Raw genomic sequence first — 19474 nt, forward strand, 5'->3', positions numbered from 1 at the left:
TAGATGTCCTAGGGACATGTATCAAGTCAGGGCATTTAAAATGTGCTTTAATTGCCCAAGATCAGTGGGTTAGTTTTGCATCCAAACTATCCTGATAACCAATGGAACTGTGGAATCTGAACAGAAATTATTAAAATGGTTGCTGTTCTTCAGACTAGGCCATGATACCATTCTTTTTTTTTTGCTTTGTGCTCAGTATATAGTAATGGGTGATGCAACTGTTGATACATTTTGGAACAATTTTCTTTATATCAGTAATTCTGTTTCAGATATATCCAAACTTCTGTTGTGAATATCAATACTTCTGTTCCAAACATAAAAATGTCTTTTGAATACCTTAGTATCACCATAAAACAAACGTAGAACTTCTTATAAAAGATAGGTATCTTCTCCAATCTGTCTAATATTCGGCATGGTAGGATACCTATTGCTGTATTATTTTGCTTTTAACTTGCTAAACAGATCTATTTTTATTGCAATTTTATATTCGATTGTATTTTTACATTGATGTGTAGGGGTATTTATTGTCATTTGCTCTGGCTATTTTTTTTAAAAAAAATCTGAAGTGATTTTAATCCCTCGAAGTCAACCGTCAAGTTATGTGGACTATTTCCTTGCTACTGAACTATACTTGAGACTGCAGAATGCGTCTGTGTAAATCCTGGTCTATCTATGCCTATTAAAGGTTAATAAAGATAAAGAAAGACCTTAGTATCATAAATTGTGTCTCTCCCCCATCCCAAACTTGTGAAATTGTTCACTTGGTTGAATCACCAGCAGTAACCTCATCAGTGGGTGTGACTGTTGTGAGCATACAGTGGAGGAACCCCTTCTCCTTCAATGTGCTTCTCTACTGAAGGAATCGGTGGGCTTTAACTCTTATGTACTTAAACTGATCTACAATCCCTGGCACAGCTATTCCATCCTGTCCTTTCGTTTAGCATGCCACATTTTGTCCAATTCCAAATGCTACATCAAAGACAGATCCCACACCGTGCAACTGTGCCTGGATGAGCTGGCACCATTCAATATGGCATTAGTTTTTTTTTTGGGGGGGGACAGATTCCAAGGGGGAGGAATGGAAAACCAAGACCAAACAATATTTAACAGGTTTTAAAGCACTTTCATTCTTTTAGGTGTACAACATTGTCTCTGGAGAGCATTATTACTTTTGTTTAAAAATAACTTTTGTTTAAAAATAAGTCATAGAATAAAGTTAGCATCAGAAAGTGAGAAGAGTATGTGGAGATAGCCTTCTGCCTGCTTTCAGATGAGCTCATCCTCACCACACCAGCAATGATATGTAAGCCACTTTGAGACTCCTTATTGTTGAGAAAAGTAAGGTATAAATCCAAACTCCTCCTCCTCCTCCTCCTCCTCCTCCTCCCTCCTCCTTCCTCCTCCCTCCTCCTCCTCCTCCTCCTTCTATCTTCTGGTGCTCTTAGCCAGCCAGGTAGGTCTAAAAATAAAAAAGGAAAGGTGATTATGAGCTGCTTTGAGACTCTTGAAAGGTAGAAAAAAGTGGGGTATGAAAACCAACTTTTCTGCTTCTTCACTTTTGTTTTTGACTTGTCATTAGCACTTTGTTGATTTTAATTGGGGAGCTGGTTTGAATTTACCCCACATGAAGTTGGTGTTCCTGGCCTAGGAGCATATGTAGACCTCAGATACTTTGGGAGTGTTTTTAAAAATTGTCAACTGAAAGAAAAGGAGGAGGAGAAAGTCGTCTGCTATCTGCAGGGTACATCATATGCATTTTGCTTCAGGACAGCCTGGTGTTCTGAGCAAGCCAAACCCAGGGCGGGATTTGGCAAGATAACAAACAATATTTGCATGATCAGCCCAGAATGCATCTGCTTGTGATTATTAATGGATATGAAAATAATATTCAGCTTGGATCCAACTAAATTCACTGCCAGTAAAAAGGAAGCGAGGAGGTCCTTTTTGACAACTCTAAAGGGCTCTGCTGGTGATCCTGTGATGTGCCTAGATCAAGGTCATGTAGGATGGGGCTGTAGTAAAGTAGAGGACTGGACAGGACTGAATGAAAATGCTGGAAGCTGGATCCCACCCTACATCTATAATATGCATGTTGTAGCAAAGTTTTGGGGCTTAGATATGACTTGAGCTTTCTGTTCAAAACACTAGTTGGTTTTTATTTTCCCCACTTTAGACACTGAATGCCATTTTTAAGTACAAAATTGGCTTTGCTCAGTCACACGTAGGTCTAAGTTATTTATAATGATAGCTAATGGTTTGGATCTAACCAGCTTTTACACAAGGTATCCCAAACATGGTAAATTTGTGCCCAAAAAATTAACTTTGACCCTTTAATGCTGTTGGGTGAACTACAAGGCTATTAATACCATTTCTTCCTTGTTCACACGTTTATGGGAACGTGCACTTGGCAGTGAGTGAGAAATTTATGAGTCTATAAAAGGCACTGCTTTTCTGTAGCCAAGGCCAGAATCAGGGGACACGGGACAATGTCAGAAGACCAAACAGAAAACTGGACTTGGATCTGGGTATCCTTGAGTCATGTCCCTATTTACAATTTCTTATCTTTTCCGCTTTAAGATAAAGTAGTGGACAGGGTTGTGGAGAAACCTTTGGAAGTAATGAAGGGTAGGTTGTTAATAACATTATCTCCATTATTGCTTTTTTATATTTTTGGTGGATAGAAAATTGTACTTGGACCTGTGTGTCCAGGCTTCTAGTCCCTCTTTTTCAGTTTCCCATCCATCCATCCATCCATCCATCCATCCATCCATCCATCCATCCATTCATGTAGGATGGGACTGTAGGAAAGTGGAGGACTGGACAGGATTGAATGAAAATGCTGGAAGCTGGATCCCACACTACATCTGTAATATGCATGTTGTAGCAAAGCATTTCAGGTTCAGTTTTGGGGCTTAGATATGACTTGAGCTTTCTGTCCAAATCATTAGTTGGGTTTTATTTTCCCCACTTTAGACACTGAATGCCATTTTTAAGTACAAAATTGGCTTTGCTCAGTCACACGTAGGTTGTGATTTATAATGTTATTTATAATGATAGCTGATGGTTTGGATCTAACCAGCTTTTACACAAGGTATCCCAAACATGGTAAATTTGTGCCCAAAAAATTAACTTTGACCCTTTAATGCTGTTGGGTGAACTACAAGGCTATTAATACCATTCAGGGAAATAGGTATAGATTTTTATGGGGGGCCACACCCCCACCTTCCCCAGGGCATGACCACGCCTCCCCAAGCCCCACCCCTGGCCTAGCGCTGATAAAAGCAGCTCTCCAAGGCCAGGGACGGCAGACTCCCCTGCCCTGCCCTGCCCTCCCCCCACCAGCTGGGCTCCCAGCTGGCAGCTGGCAGTTCCTTCTGCCCTCTCCTCTGGGCAGAGGCATAGAGGGAAAATGGAGCCTGGTGGAGTTTTGCGCCCCCCCCCCGGGCAGCTGCTGTGATGCTGGAATCCACCCCCAAAAAGCATCACTTTCAATGGTGTTTAAACTAGAGAGCCCAAATTCTCCTTTTAAATCCACCTTAAAGGGAGAATCTGGGGTCCCCAGTTAAACAACATTGAAAGTGATGCTGTTTTGGGGTGGATTATCCCCCACCATGAAACAGCATCACTTTCAATGTGGCGTAGTGGTTAAGAGCAGGTGCATTCTAATCTGGAGGAACCGGGTTTGATTCCCTGCTCTGCCACTTGAGCTATGGAGACTTATCTGGGGAATTCAGATTAGCCTGTGTGCTCCCACACAGGCCAGGTGGGTGGCATTGAGCTAATCACAGCTTTTCAGAACTCAGCCCCACCCACCTCACAGGGTGTTTGTTGTGAGGGGGGGAGGTCAACGAGATTGTAAACTCCTTTGAGTTTCCTACAGGAGAGAAAGGGAGGGTATAAATCCCAACTCTTCTTCTTCTAAACTGAAGACCTCATATTCTCCCTTTAAATCCATGCTGAAGGGGGTGGATTTAAAAGGAGAATCTGGGGAAATTTGGGGGGTGCCTGCTGTCAGGGGTGTAATTGTTAAACTAGCAGCACCAAACTTTTAGGGTATCTTTAGGAAACTCTCCTAATGATACCACCCAGGTTTGGTGAAGTTTGGTTCAGGGGGTCCAAAGTTATGGACCCTCAAAAGTGTAGCCCCATCTCCTATTACCTCCCATTTGAGACAAGCTTCGGACATGAAGCTTCGGACATGAATGGGGGGGGGTTGGGTTAGGGTTAGGAACCCCCCTTTACCTACATCCTTGATACCATTTCTTCCTTGTTCACAGGTTTATGGGGAAGTGCACTTGGCTGTGAGCAAGAAATTTATGAGTCTATAAAAGGTACTGCTTTTCTGTAGCCAAGGCCAGAATTGGAGGGCATGGGACAATGTCAGAAGACCAAACAGAAAACTGGACTTGGATCTGGGTATCCTTGAGTCATGTCCCTATTTACAATTTCTCATCTTTTCTGCTTTTATATAAAGTAGTGGACAAGGTTGTGGAGAAGCTTTTGGAAGTAATGAAAAGTAGGTTGTTGTTAATAACATTATCCTCCGCTTGCTCTTTATATTTTTGGTGGATAGAAAATTGTACTTGGACCTGTGTGTCCAGGCTTCTAGTCCCTCTTTTTCAGTTTCTCATCCATCCATCCATCCATCCATCCATCCATCCATCCATCCATCCATCCATCCATCCATCCATCCATCCATCCATCCATCCATCCATCCATCCATCCATCCATCCATCCATCCATCCATCCATCCATCCAAGTTGCTGAAACTGACATGCTCATATCAAATTTTGATTTCTTTGGTTAATAGAAGATTGGACTTGGATTGGGCAGAACACAATCTAGTTCCTTTTCTCTTTATTTCTCCTTTAAGATAAAGTCGTGGACAAACCTGTAGAATTAATGAAAGGTAAGTTACTTTTCATTCCCCTGATGGATAGAGAATTGGACTTGGATTTGGATGTCCTGTATTCTAATCCCTCTTTTCAGTTTCTTTTTTCCCTTTTAGATAAAGTCATGGACAAACCCATGGAAGTAGTGAAAGGTAAGTTACTGAAATTAGCATGTTTGTGTTGACTTTTCATTTCCTTGGTGGATAGAGAACTGGACTTGGATTTGGATGTCTTGGAGTCTAGTCCTTCTAGTCTAGTTGGAACCCATTCTTTATGGTTTGATGATGTGGATCACTCATTTAATTAACAAACTTTAGCTCATAAAGAAGGCAGCAAGTTGGTTTTCATACCCGTATTTTCTCTACCTTCAAGGGGTCTCAAATTGGCTTACAATCTCCTTTCCCTACCCACAACAGAGAGCTTGTGAGGTAGGTGAGGTTAGGGGAGTTTTGGGAGAACTGTGATTGACCCAAGGTTCATAGAGAGGGGTGGGGAATCAAATCTGGTTCTCTAGATTAGATCTGCTGTTCATGCAGAGCAGTAGAGAATCAAACCCGCATCTTCAGATTAGAGTCTGTCACTCTTAACCAGTACATCACCACACCCATGCATTGTGTCTTCATTGTGGATGTAGTAGAATAAATGAATTGCCCTACGCTCCTGCTTGTTGAAAAGGAGTGGTGCCCTGTGAAGCTAGATCACATTATTTGTGTTTCCCAATGCAGATGGCAGCCAAGTGATTCCAAATTCGATCATTCCTGGAAGAAATCCAGTTGGTCAGCTGGACCCAAGAAGAAAACCTCCATCAGAGCAGCCAGTGGAAGGTTAGAGTGCTACAGGACATTACTGTAATACCTTCAATGGGGTTATGCAACAGATATGTATGCAAAATAGCAACCTACAATTGGCTCTTCTGGGTTTTCTGGACTGTGTGGCTGTGGTCTGGTAGTTTTAGCTCCTAATGTTTTGCCCACTTTTATGGCTGGCACCTTCAGAGGCATATCACAGTGAGGTGTGTTTCTATCCACAGCACAGCATAGAGTGATTTGCGTGGTGAAGTATCTGTTTTGTTCACCTCACCGATGGGAGTGGGGATGAGATGCCATTACATTTGTGTGTGTGTGTGTGTGTGTGTGGCGTTCATTTGTAGTTTCTTTTTGCAATTGTATTAGTATATTCATTTGCAGCTGCCTTTGAATGTGTCCTGGTGGCCTGAATACTTGTGACTCATCTCTGAAGCCAGACTGAAGTGAAGCAGTGGAGTGGGAAGGAGTCTGTAGTATCTGGTGAAATGTTTAATCTTGAGGAGAAACTCCTCCCAGCTTTACCCCCAAGATGCCTTCAGAACACTTTATACCTCAAGATGCCTTTTGTGCATCCTCAGGACATTTTATTTGTGCTATCCAGAATAGACCACTGCCATCCTTTTTAGTCCATTTTTAAAAAAAATTGTTGATTTTCCCAATTTATTAATTACTTTGCTGCTGTTTCTAAGCTATGTAGACCAGTATCTACAATATTCACTACTTATACTCCATATGCAAATAACTAAAGCAGAAAAAAGCATGAAAATTGGAACATTTTATAGGAATAATTCAGCATTCAGGAATACATGGTTGTACTCAGCTTTCCCTGCTGATTCCAGCAATATATAGATTTCTTTTTTTTTTATTTTGCAGGAGCTGTATTTGAAGATATGCAGACACACATAAGAGAATCTTAGCCAAGAGAATTTCCATGAAAAAGCATTGGGACCATGGATGGCAGGTCTATTATTCATTGAGAAGAATTGGGCAAAGAATTTCTTTGTGTTCACCCTGAGCCAATTGCCCATTGACTTTATTTGGTGCTCCTAAGTTTCAATATTATGGGAAAGGAAGAAGAAGTGTTTGGATTTATACCCTACCTGCCTCTCCTGTAAGGAGTCTCAATGCAGCTTACAAACTCCTTCCTTTTCTCTCTCCACAACTAACACCCTGTGAGATAGGTGGGGCTGAGAGAGTTCTGAGAGCACTGTGACTAGACCAACGTCACTCAGCAGTCTCTATGTGTAGCAGCATGGAAACAAATTCAGTTCGCCATATAAGAGCCTGTCGCTCATGTGGAGCTGAGGGACACAACGAAGTGCAGACTTGTTCTGTTCATGTCCCCTTCTGACATTATGTTAGTGGTAGGTGCAGTATCTCCAGAGTAGGATTTTTCAGTATGTCTCCACTCTTTCAATAGAGGGAACTAATCGTATGCATGGTAGCCTTGAGCTTCTGACATACTGACATAACCTTGAGCTTCTGGCATACTTTAAGAAGCGTGAGGATGGAACCATCCAACATCCTCTGCTATTTTAGGAAGAATCCCTAAGTGCAGCATGAGAAGTAGCTTAACTCAGTGATGCATGGATTTAGCAGTCTCCTCAGGAAACTGAGGCTTTTCCCCTCTTTTTGTGGTTCATTCAGACCCTCAAAAAAACTTGACTACTATCAGAGAAACAGGATCCCATTTCCCAAGGCGGATTGGGAACAGTGGTGTGAAAACAGTGTGAAAACAATGTAAACCTTTTTACACCGTTTTAAATCATTTTATACCGGGTTCACACCAGTTTCACACTGCTGTTTTTGGCCCGTGCAGAATCTGCCCAAGATAAATGAAGAAGAAATGAAAGGCTCATTCCGCACATGCAGAATAATGCACTTTCAAATTGCTTTCAGTGCTCTTTGAAGCTGTGTGGAATGGCAAAATCCACTTGCAAACAGTTGTGAAAGTGGTTTGAAAACGCATTATTTTGCGTGTGCGGAAGGGGCCAAAGATACAGAGAATCCGTCCAACTGCTTCATTTTCTGTGGCGATAATGGCCTGACCGTCATGCATTTCCCAGTAATCCAAAATGACTTTACATTCCCATTTTCAGGAAAAATGGCAAGATACCACAAACAGTATTCTACCTTCAAGAGAAACTATGCCCTTGAAGAAACAGTAAAACTCATCAACGCAGCCAAGAAAAATGTTGTCAGCGTTTGGAAAAAGATTGTGGAAGAGATCAAGTGTATTGTGGGTTCGCAATGTGCTGAAGCAATGTGGTTAGCCATTGCTTAAAACCTGATTTGTACAATAAGGGGGGGGGGCTTAATTTTGTGGTTTTTTTTTAAAAAACCAAAGCATACTTGCAGTCGTCTTCTGTGTGATTCAGTTTCAAACATTCATTCAACAATCATAGGCCCCTTCCGCACACGCAAAATAATGCGTTTTCAAACCACTTTCACAATTGTTTGCAAGTGGATTTTGCTATTCCGCACAGTTCCAAGAGCACTGAAAGCAGTTTGAAAGGGCATTATTCTGCATGTGCGGAATGAGCCCCAGTCAAATGGAAGTTCATGATCACAGAGGTTGGAAAAACATGTAACACTGGCATTGTTAAAGTCCATATCTCCGACGCTCTGATTCATGAATTGGCATAGGAACACTTCTATACTATGTTATATGTAAAATACAGACAACAGTGTCTTGTCACCCATCCCTCAGTTCCGCTTCATTTCATTGACTTTATACACTGTGGTTTGGGTTAGATACACCATCTGTCACTATGCATTTTTCTATGTACACTATGTACATTTTATTTGTTTGTGTTGGACATCACAGCATCTTTTCCAAAGTTCTCCAGTGAGAGGAAAAACTGAGTGAAGAAGGAACAAATCAAGGTCACTGATATGAAAGTGCTTTTTATACCTTCTTTTACTGTGGCTCCTTCTGCACATGCAGAATAATACACTTTCAAACTGCTTTCAGTGCTCTTTGAAGCTGTGCAGAATAGCAGAATCCACTTGCAAACAGTTGTGAAAGTGGTTTGAAAACGCATTATTTTGCGTGTGCGGAAGGGGCCTGTGTCTCTGCAGGCAGAAGAAGCTGTGTTCATATCTAGCAATCATTGCTCTGGAGCACATCTTCACTGGTTGTCACCATAATCTTTCCCAAGACCAAACATATTAATGTTTCCTATGAGGTTTGGAGAATTCTGTGTAGATAACTTCTATGGATAAAGGGCACATTTCCTTCAAGGAGTAGAACAAGAGACTCAAGAACACTTCGGGGTTTTTTTTTAAAGGAAAGGGATAATTCCATAATTGAAACATGATAGAATCTTGAGGAATTCTGATATCAAGGCAGGATTTCTACATTCTTTCTCTTAGGAGGATTCTTTCTCAAGGCAGGATTTCTACATTCTTTCTCTTAGCACAGGAAAGGTAAACTAGACATGTCTGAAATATTCCAGGGATTCTGGCTATGACACTAAGCAGATAGTTATCTGGAATATTATGAAACTTCTCTGGAAGTTTTTTTAAAATCTCAAGCCCCTTCCGCACACACAAAATAATGTGTTTTCAAACCACTTTCACAACTGTTTGCAAAGTGGATTTTGCCATTCCGCACAGCTTCAAAGAGCACTGAAAGCAGTTTGAAAGTGCATTATTCTGCTTGTGCGGAATGAGTTTCAGTTACCTTAATCTAGCTAGGGGCACTATGCACCTGGGAACAATGTTCAGCATGCATTTTGCCAGTTGGCTGCGGAACCCACGTGCACAAAGTAGCCCCGATGAGTACTTCTCTCCTGAAATCTAATAGTTACGGTTGTACCAGCATGGCGTAGTGGTTAAGAGTGGTAGACTCTAATCTGGAGAGCTGGATTTTATTCCCCACTCCTCCACATGAATAGTGGACACTAATCTGGTGAGCGGGATTGTTTTGCGTGCTGATATGCAGAGTCTCAATTTGCCCCAATAACATAACACCATTCTCTTTGGAATAAAATTGGGCCACAGCCCTTTATTATTAAGCATGTAAAAGCCTACTGGGTGACCTTGGGCTAGTCACAGTTCTTCAGAATTCTGTCAGCTCCACCAGGTGGAGTTACTTCACAAGATTTCTGTGGTGGGTAGAGGAAGGGAAGGAGTTGGTAAACCGCTTTGAGACACCTTACAGTTGAGAAAAGTGGGGTATAAATTCAAACTTTTCTTCTCTTATAAATGCTAAAATTGTGCCAGTCATTTGTCCAAGGAGTGGGGCACTACATTCTTTCTAATCACCCTGAACACCAATCAGCAGATCCCCAGGATTTTACCTATTTGAAAAGATCAGCAACTGTGCAGTGTAGCCCATTAGACCCTGGGGTGCTTTATCACATATTGGCTGCTATCAAAAGTAATAGAGACCATTCATATCTCACTGACTCCAAATGGAGGCTGAACATGCAATCTTGATCCTCTTTGATCTGAGATTGCATCCTCTTTGATCTGAGATTGCAAATGCCTTAACAGACCAGGTGATCGGGAGCAACAGCCGCAGAAGGCCATTGCTTTCACATCCTGCATGTGAGCTCCCAAAGGCACCTGGTGGGCCACTGCGAGTAGCAGAGAGCTGGACTAGATGGACTCTGGTCTGATCCGGCTGGCTTGTTCTTATGTTCTTATGTTCTTAACATTTCAAAGTACACTTTGGTCAGAGAAACAGTTTAGAAAAAAAAAGGGTACAATACAAGGAAAAGAGTTTTGAAACCACCATGTAAATTTTGAAACCACCATGTTTTCAGGAGAAAATGGATTAGTTTAGACTTTCAAAATAACCTCTAGGTTTCAGGGAGACTTTGGTCAAGATCAACAGTGACATCTACTGGATAATGATTCGCTGCATTATTACTGTCAAAATCTATGCCAATTGGCATTTAGCATTTTTTGTATTCCGTAAAAGCATTCTTAATGTTTCCTTTTTGTTTAATTCCTGACACAATTGCAAGAGAAAAAGAGGGCATGCAATAACGCTTAACAATAAATCCAACAAATAAACACCTTATCTAATGAAATACTATCAAATTCTCCAATGTTAGTAAGCAGAGCAGGATAGCAACATCATCTGGAAATAGTGGAGAAGCCCATGAAGGTTTATTCTGAGGCAAAGAATTATCCAGGGCCGTTTCCGCACGGGCAAAATATGACGTCGTCGCAACGGAAAAAGAAGCGTCAGAGCGAGAGCGTTCGCACGCGCAGCGGCGGAGGTGCGCAGTCGCGCCGTCGCGAAAACGCTAAACCGGCGCGAAGACGGTGTATGCAGAAAACGCTTAAAACCACTCTTTTTCCCCATGTGACGCATCGACGCCAAGCATCTCGTGGCTTAACAGCCGCCACGGGAGCTGTCGCCACAAATGGCGCTGGCCTGCACGGCTTCAGCGCAGGCTTAACGTCAGCGAGATCGCCAGCTTCCAGAAGCGCTTTCCTCGCGCGTAACTGCCACATTTCTGCGGGGCTGCGGACGCCCGCAGCTCCGCCTGTCTGTGTGAACGCTTTTTTTGGGATGCGTCGCAATTTGCGACGTCATCGCGTCGCTGTTTTTGGCCGTGCGGAAACGGCCCAGAATTTTGTGAGGCATCTCTTGAATGTGTTACAGAAAATCACTACTTTGTGCTGTAACCCGGCATATTATCTTCTGGAGGACCAAATAAACGTTGAAATACTACGCTGAAATCTCATCATTTTCTGTCCTGGTTATTGACTGAGAATCATTCATAGGAACTTTTAAGATATTTTTCTTGATTTGATATACAATCTGCATGGTCATTATTTAGTGTTACTTCTAATATAAGTTTCTATGTCTGTTTTCCTAGTTCAATATGGCATCTTGCTAACATTGGAGGATTTGTTTGTGTTTCATTAGATAAGGTGCTGCATTTGTTGGATTTCTTGTTTAGAATGATTTCTAACTTACTTGGAAAACAGGCTCAGATGTTCTACCATCCAAAAATGCAAAAGGCAAATAACATGAATTTCACCAACTTCTCATTTTCCCCTCTCCTTCTTTTAATGCAGTAGGAGAGAATTTGAGTATTCTTGTCGTTGTGTTCCCACATATACACTGAATCATATTATATTGTAAACCTTCTGTCAAAAGGTCTGTCAACTGAAGATACACTGGTATTTTTTATACAAGGATAACAGTGAATGCGCAAATTACTTTTACGATTGGAATTGGTGTAGACTTGTCCATGCAAAAAGATTCAAGTAATCCTGAAGTAATTTTCCAGAGACAACTAGCAGTAATTCATGCGTAACCCCAATTTTGGAGCTACAACCTGAAACTATGTTCCCTTTGCTTCAAAGGGGGGGGGGGTTGAAAAAGTTTTGCTTTCATACAATTAGTTTCCTAGTATCATATCTATGAATGAAAAGATGGTGTTTCTAATTGTTCCAAGAACTTGAAAAGTGCTAGTTCCTCAAAGCTGTCAATTCAACATCTGGGTGAACAAAATTGTTACAAACATGTCCACTTTGTTCATAAAGGGGAAAAATGCGTACACACACACACAAACAACTGAAATGTCAACAGCAATTATGTTCATGGGTACTTTTGCAAACTTTCTTCAGCGCTATTCAAAAGGAAGCTGTGTCTCCAAGTAAACCCTGTTGAAGGGAATGGAAGAAGCTCAAATTCTTATTCACATGAACACATAAGTACATTGATCTGCTTTACACCTAGCTATATGATCCCCATAGACCAGCCATTCTCAACCAGGGTACCGTGGTACCCTGGGGTGCCGTGAGCATGTCCCAGGGGTACCGCGGCAACACTACCCCCCCCTCATTTTTGTGGTGTCTCCCACCGGCGCCAGCAAGGACATGGAGCTGGCCCATGGGGCAGGGCCTGCCACAAGGTCAGCAGCCACCCCCCCCCCAGTGCTTCCCTTCACCCTGGGAGGGGAAGGTGGGGTGTGTGCAAGCAGCGGCAATGGGAGGGGAAGGTGGAGGGTGGTGGCAGGGGTACTGTGAGATATGAAGAGTGAGGTCAAGGTTGGGAAACACTGCCATAGACTGAACTGGAGACCTTCTGTATGTAAAACACATGCTCTATCACTGAGCCATGGCTTGCTGATGAGATATGATTGCTGAGTTTATAACTTAAAGAGAAGTCCTTTCATATATTCAATGGTAATTAGAAGCACACTGGAAAAAAATCAGCTCATCTCCTCTCAACATCTTTTGATCCACTGGTTGTGTTGGGGGGGGGGGCTCTATGGCCTCGATCTGGGTTTTTTAGCTCCTAACGTTTTGCCCACATTTGTGGCTGGCATCTTCAGAGCCGTGGTCCCTTCCACACATGCAGAATAATCCACTTTCAATCCACTTTCAATGCACTTTGAAGCTGGATTTTACTGTGCGGAATAGCAAAATCCACTTGCAAACAATTGTGGAAGTGGATTGAAAGGTCATTATTCTGCATGTGTGGAAGGGGCCCATGTGTTTCTCTGAACACTCTGTCATGATGTGATAGTTTTGGGAACTAAGGAAGCACTATATCGTTTTTACACTTTATCATTTTACACCACAGAAAGACGATAATTAGGTCAGTTGAGGTGCAAGAGATGAGAAAAGTATATGCCTTTGCATTAGGATACAGTCCCAAATGAATATTTATTTATTTATTATATTTTTAGACCGCCCTCCCCAGTAGGCTCAGGGTGGTGTACATCATAATTAAAACATAAAATACAATGTAAAACAGTAGTTCAATATGAGAATAATTATTCATTTTTACACACTGTCTTTCTCTAAGCCATTTTTTGCATTATTGAACATGATACTTTGGCTGTTTCCGCACAGCCACGGTAGGGGTCGGGTCGGCGTACATGACACCGACCCGACCCCTCTGGGATCATTCGTATGAATGGTCCCAGAACCTCCCGGGACAACAGCGCACTGCTGCGCCATCGTCAGGTCGACCTACCTGCCCTGCGGCCCTCCGGCACATCGCTGAGGCCAGGGGACACACCCCTTACCCTGCGCGACTGCTCCAGAGTTGCAGGACAGAGGGGGCATGTCCCCAGGCCTTGGCGACGTGCCGGGGGGCCGGAGGGCAGGTATGTCTACCGGACATGGGGGGAGGGAAGACGCCTTGGAGCTGCTGCCATTCGCACGGCAGCGGCTCCAAGCCACTGTTTTCCATTAACCTCGCTTGGGAAGCGAGGTTGGAAAATGGCAGCTTCACGCCGCTCACGTGGCACGGCTGCAAAGCAGCTGCGCCTCCTGTGCGAATGGCTCCCTGGGGACGGCGTTTTTGCCATCCCCAGGGCGCCATACACGGCCCATGCAGAAAGGGCGTTTGATACAAGAGCATTTATGCCAAAATGTATTTTTATTTTCATACAGATGGAGGGAGCAGGGCTAGGTAGGCACTAGAACCCAGATGGAGCATTCTACAACAAAGAAGGTCTGGAGGAAGAATATACAACCCTACTAACATCTCTCTGTGGAACAGAGTATAGGAGAAATAAAAAAAAACAGCAGCCTGGTGACAATCATTTATAGATGTGTTAAATGAAAGAAGGCAAGCACTGTATTTACTTTTTTTAACAGTCGTCCAGACCATTTCCATTTCCATGCTCAATGTCCTGCTCAAATTTCTGGCTAAACAATAGAAAGAAATATAACTGTGAATTTCAGGCAGAATCAGTGAACATAGATCAATGTACATAAATAACCCCATCCCCGGCCTATTTGCAATCACTAGCTTATTTGTGCGTACTGAAATTCAAAGAGTAGAGTCATGGACAGACAAGACAGATCTTTCTACACATCTGAGAAGACCCTTAAGGATGCCCAAAAAATCTGACATCATAAAAAAAAGAAGAGTTAAACCTCCAAATATTAAAAAAGTTCATGTAGCTTTAAGAAACAAATGTCTTCAGTAGCTGTTGCTAGGCGACCACAACAGTATTGCTAGTTTTCAAGACTTGATTTCTGTCACACAAAAAATGATGGAAAATGCAGACCATTTCCAGGGCTATTTTGGCCTTTGAGAGAGGATTCATGAGCAGCAAGCAATTGACAGCTTGATGCTACACAATTAGCATGAGTTATCCAGACCTGGCTGCTTACTACTTTTAATGGCATCCATCCCACAGAAGCCAGTGTATCATAGCAGAAAGAATTTTACATTAAGACCTGGGAGACCCAGATTTGAATCCTAGCTCTGCCATGAAAGCTCACAGGTGACTTTAGGCCAGCCTAACCTACCTCACAGGGTTGCTGTCAGGACAAAATGGAGGAGGGAAGCATGAGGTGTTGGTTTCCCAATGGAAAGAAAAATGGGAATATATGAATAAATAATACATGTTAGCTAAAGATGGGGAGCAGATAGTAAATTGACTGGTTATGAATTTGAAAGAGGGAAAGAAATCAGGAAAGTTAAGGATATAGGGGCTGTCAGGAGGAAAGAAATGGGAAATATGTGGGGAGGGAGACACAGGGGAAATTATTTGCTCCCATGAATCCTTGCAAGTTCCCATTTTACAATTGGGTTTAGCCCAATGACCAATAATGACCAATACTGTGCAACTGGGACAGTCTTTTCCTAGGGACAGGCTGTCAGCAAGAGGCAAGGAGGGGAAACTGAAGATGTGAGGAAGATAAAGGGCATTTCCCCACTTGCCACGAAGTGCGTCATTTCTGGCGCGCACCCGGGTTTCCCCACGACCCCGCGCTCTGCATGGGGTCATTAAAGGTGCCGTTTGGAAGAGTGCCAGGAATGACACACGCTGAGGGGGCGTGACAGTGGCAGTGTCAGGGTGGCTGCATTGTCGCCGCCCCTGTAGTGGGGAGTGCCGGGGGACCCCGCGCTACTTGCCTACAGTAGCGTGCAGCTACTGGTAAGTGGAAAAATGCCCAAAGCTAGGCTGGCTGGTGGGTGAGAAAGAGGGGAGAGGCTATGGTGGTTTTCAGGTAAGGAGAAAAGGTGAAAATGACATGCCTCCCGCACATCCTCGTGGGTCCCCTGGCTGTAAACCTATAATGGGCTAATTTAGCCAACATATACCTGAGCTCAGACTAAAGTATCTCTTTATAGGATTGTGCTGTTATTGCATTATCCATTTCAGTGGTGACTCACCCATCTCCAGGTCTGAGGTATGTGCATTCCTCACTTTTCTTCACCCATCCACAATATGGATCTCGAGAAGTTATGCAAGCCCTTAATGGAGAAGAAAGAAGTGGGTCATTGTAGGTTCTTTGCATGTACCATCCATGTCATGGCTCTAGGGCAGCCATTCTCAACCAGGGTTCCCTGGTACCCTGGGATGCCGTGAGCATGTCCCAGGGGTACCGTGGCAACACTACCGCCCCCCCTGGTGTCTCCCACCGGCGCCAGCAAGGACATGGAGCTGGCCCATGGGGCAGGGCCTGCCACAAGGTCAGCAGCCACCCCCCACCCCCCCGTGCTACCCTTCACCCTGGGAGGGGAAGATGGGGTGTGTGGCAAGCAGGGGCAATGGGAGGGGAAGGTGGAGGGTGGCAGCAGGGGTACCGTGAGATATGAAGAGTGAGGTCAAGGGTACCCTGACCTCGAAAAGGTTGGGAAACACTGCTCTAGGGACACCCTCGCTATTTTATTTATTTAAGCCTCAGTTATACCTTAAGATAGAATGAGCTTAATTGTTTTTGTACAGCATTCTATGGGAGGGAACCTTAGTTAAACCCTGTCCCTTTTAATAAGCCCTCTATAGACAAGAGCACTACAGTATTTTTTATTAGTTAGCAGTCCCTTTTGTTTGTTTTAATTTCAGGTATCTGTGAAGGGCTGAAGGCAGCAATATCCCAGATGTCTAAGATGTTATGTATAAGATGTTAGAGATCCATAGCATTTGAGTAATTAAGTTCAACGGACTGCAAGAAAAACAGATAGAGGACACTGGGAGAACTCAGAAGAGCAGCACAGCAGACTTTCTTAGATGCAGTTAAAAAAGAATTGGTGCCTGCAAGCTCTTCAAATAATCTCCAATTGTTTCCAGCCTTGCAAGTATCCTTTATTAGTTAGACTTCTTGGGAGTCAGAGTCCTAAACTTTCAGTACTATTAAACCGTTTTTTGAGCTGTTACTCATTTGTCTATGGCTCTTACATTCTGTTCTGGCCAAGTGCAAGGTACCTGATATGAAATCGCTTGGGGAACAGAACAATCCATATTAGGTGTAATTTTACAAAGAGGATGACAATGAAAGAAAAAGGACTCAAGAATGACCTACTTCTTGCACGTCCCGTGGAGCTCACATCTTCCCAGTGGCACCTTTATTAAACAGTGTCTGAATGCTACATAAAGAACCCCAGATGGCTTGTCCAACTGTAGGCTCACAATTCTTTTGGCATGCGTACCTTTATATTGGCACCTAATTTGAAGAAAAAGAGAATCAATCAATAACTCTCGATTATTACAAACAAGTCATGGTCAGAATAACCATTATGGTCGCAGATCATTTTTAGGTTCTTTTACTTTTTTGTTCATCTCTGTTGTAAGCATTTCGATTTCGATTTCGAATACCTTTAATGGCATATAAATTGTTTAAGATTAACTTAGCAAGATTATAACAGCCTTTACAACTTTACAACTTCTGACGAGTTAAAATAACACCATTTAAAAATTTAGCCACCGCTTCCAACAGCTCGTAGTTGTGGCTGTTTAAAAGATATATAACCTTCTGTTTATCTGTAATGCCTTCACTTCCATGCAGGAAGGGGATTATATGCTTCTTCCTACCTATCTCATAAAAAGGACAATTCAACAGCATATGAGATACTGTTTCCACAGAACCCATGCCACACGGGCATTTCCTTTCTTTATGTGGGATTCCAAGGTGGCGTCCAAGGCTAAAGGAAGAAGGCAGGGCATTACACCTAGCTAAGGTGATTGCTCTACGCCACCGGGCCCCAACCAGGAGATAAAGGTACTGGGCTACAATTAATCTATCCACAGGTATTCCCAGAGAGATCGGGGAACAGGTTTTATTAGCTTCCTCTAGCATCTGTTGAAATTCTCTGTCAAAAAGTCTCTTCTTGATAGCCCCATAGACCTCCTGATCTGTTAGCATTAGCAGGTCCTCCAAGGAAATGCCCAACTCATTAAGTTTGGCTTCGATTTTAACCCACCACTGGGTTGTGTGGAGGATGGAACGTCCCTGGGATGTATAGTCCAGTTCATCTCAATTAAAACAAATCCTGGCCCAAAACTTGAATGTACGGCACCAGGCCAGAGTTTCCAGCCGATGCTGGCCTGTTTCTAAGCACATCCATCCATCCATCCATCCATCCATCCATCCATCCATCCATCCATCCATCCATCCATCCATCCATCCATCCATCCATCCATCCATCCATCCATCCATCCATCCATCCATCCATCCATCCATCCATCCATCCATCCATCCATCCATCCATCCATCCATCCATCCATCCATCCATCCATCCATCCATCCATCCATCCATCCATCCATCCAGTATGGGTACAGCATAATCTATCTATCTATCTATTGGGTATGGGTACAGCAGAGCCCCTCGGGGATTGGGCGGTATAAAAATCCAAATAATAAATAAATAAATAAATAAAATAATACAGAAAAATATTTATAAAGACAAGAATGAGCTCCCATGATTTTCCCCACTGCCCTTGAAAATGAAAACACATTTTTTTGGTTTTAAAAAAATATGCTAGAGTATTGAATCATAAATACTTGTCAGGATTGTAAACATCTATCTCCTCCAGGAAAACACTGTTACTTAGGAAAGCCCCATCTCCCGATGTGTCCATAACCTTCCAAAGCATTCCCATCTGTGATCCAAGGAAAGCTACCACGTGGTTCTTCTTGGGTCCAGCAGAAACATCAACAGCAATTTTAGTGATCCGGTTCCTGGATTGACAGTAAGGCAGTTTAAAAATCTACATTGCGTGTCATATGCTTTGTGATTCTATTACTGGACATATGATTTTAAAAACACAATATAGCTATTCATATATACACACAATTTTCTTGTTAGGCTTGATGAAAAGACTCATACCAAATAGGTTATTATGGGCTTTCCGGGCTGTGTGGCCATGGTCTGGTAGATCATGTTCCTAACATTTCAGCTGCCTCTGTGGCTGGCATCTTCAGAGGTGTATCACAGAGAGAAGTAAGAACATCAGAATCAAAGGCCAAGGGCATGATAGGTTCATGGACAATGAACTCCACCCAGACACAGGATTTGCATTCACTAATACTGTTGCTACTGCAGGGAATGCCAATGCAAATATAAATGTAAATGGACTGAACACCCTACCCGCAATACAATGCAGTCAACAACACCTTTGCATAGCAAGTTCCACTCAAACACTTATTGATTGGTTCCCCACCCTGGGACATGGACAATATATACCCAACTAAACATTCTCTCTGGACACAGTGTGCTACACACTTTTCTCTGTGATACACCTCTGAAAATGCCAGCCACAGATGAAGGTGAAATGTTAGGAACAAGATCTACTAGGCCACACAGAAGGCCCACAACAACCAGTTGAGTCTGGCCGTGAAAGCCTTCAACAATACATCATACCAAATATTTTTGCACAGTACCAAATCAATCCAAGATTGGGCCTGGGGGAGGCCACCATAATGGTAATTTTTATGTTCTGTTTTGTTCAATAACTTTGAAGGGAAGACAAGAAGAGAGCCACAATTTAGGAGCAAGATTTGAGGGCCTTTCATAGCCTTTTCCACACTTCGCTAAGAACCATCTGCATAGGATAC

The 19474-nt window shown here is 42.9% G+C and overlaps 2 protein-coding genes across 2 annotated transcripts in view; one reads left to right on the forward strand and one right to left on the reverse strand.

The window, feature by feature from the left end:
- The window catches only part of LOC125444036, a 100962-nt gene extending 92980 nt beyond the window's left edge, over window positions 1-7982 (forward strand). The window contains exons 22-27 of the mRNA XM_048516475.1: window positions 2578-2625; window positions 4278-4331; window positions 4874-4909; window positions 5009-5044; window positions 5618-5716; window positions 7798-7982. Coding sequence (XP_048372432.1) covers window positions 2578-2625; window positions 4278-4331; window positions 4874-4909; window positions 5009-5044; window positions 5618-5716; window positions 7798-7982 — 458 coding nt within the window. The remainder of the gene's footprint in view (window positions 1-2577; window positions 2626-4277; window positions 4332-4873; window positions 4910-5008; window positions 5045-5617; window positions 5717-7797) is intronic.
- A 6292-nt stretch (window positions 7983-14274) lies between these two features.
- LOC125444037 (semaphorin-6A-like) overlaps window positions 14275-19474 on the reverse strand; it is a 29495-nt gene continuing 24295 nt past the window's right edge. The window contains exons 12-15 of the mRNA XM_048516476.1: window positions 18422-18598; window positions 16943-17083; window positions 15813-15893; window positions 14275-14332 (exon numbers count right to left, since the gene is read on the reverse strand). Of these exons, the coding sequence (XP_048372433.1) occupies window positions 14275-14332; window positions 15813-15893; window positions 16943-17083; window positions 18422-18598 (457 nt within the window). The remainder of the gene's footprint in view (window positions 14333-15812; window positions 15894-16942; window positions 17084-18421; window positions 18599-19474) is intronic.

Source organism: Sphaerodactylus townsendi, linkage group LG15 (assembly GCF_021028975.2).
Source record: "Sphaerodactylus townsendi isolate TG3544 linkage group LG15, MPM_Stown_v2.3, whole genome shotgun sequence".
Lineage (NCBI taxonomy): Eukaryota > Metazoa > Chordata > Lepidosauria > Squamata > Sphaerodactylidae > Sphaerodactylus > Sphaerodactylus townsendi.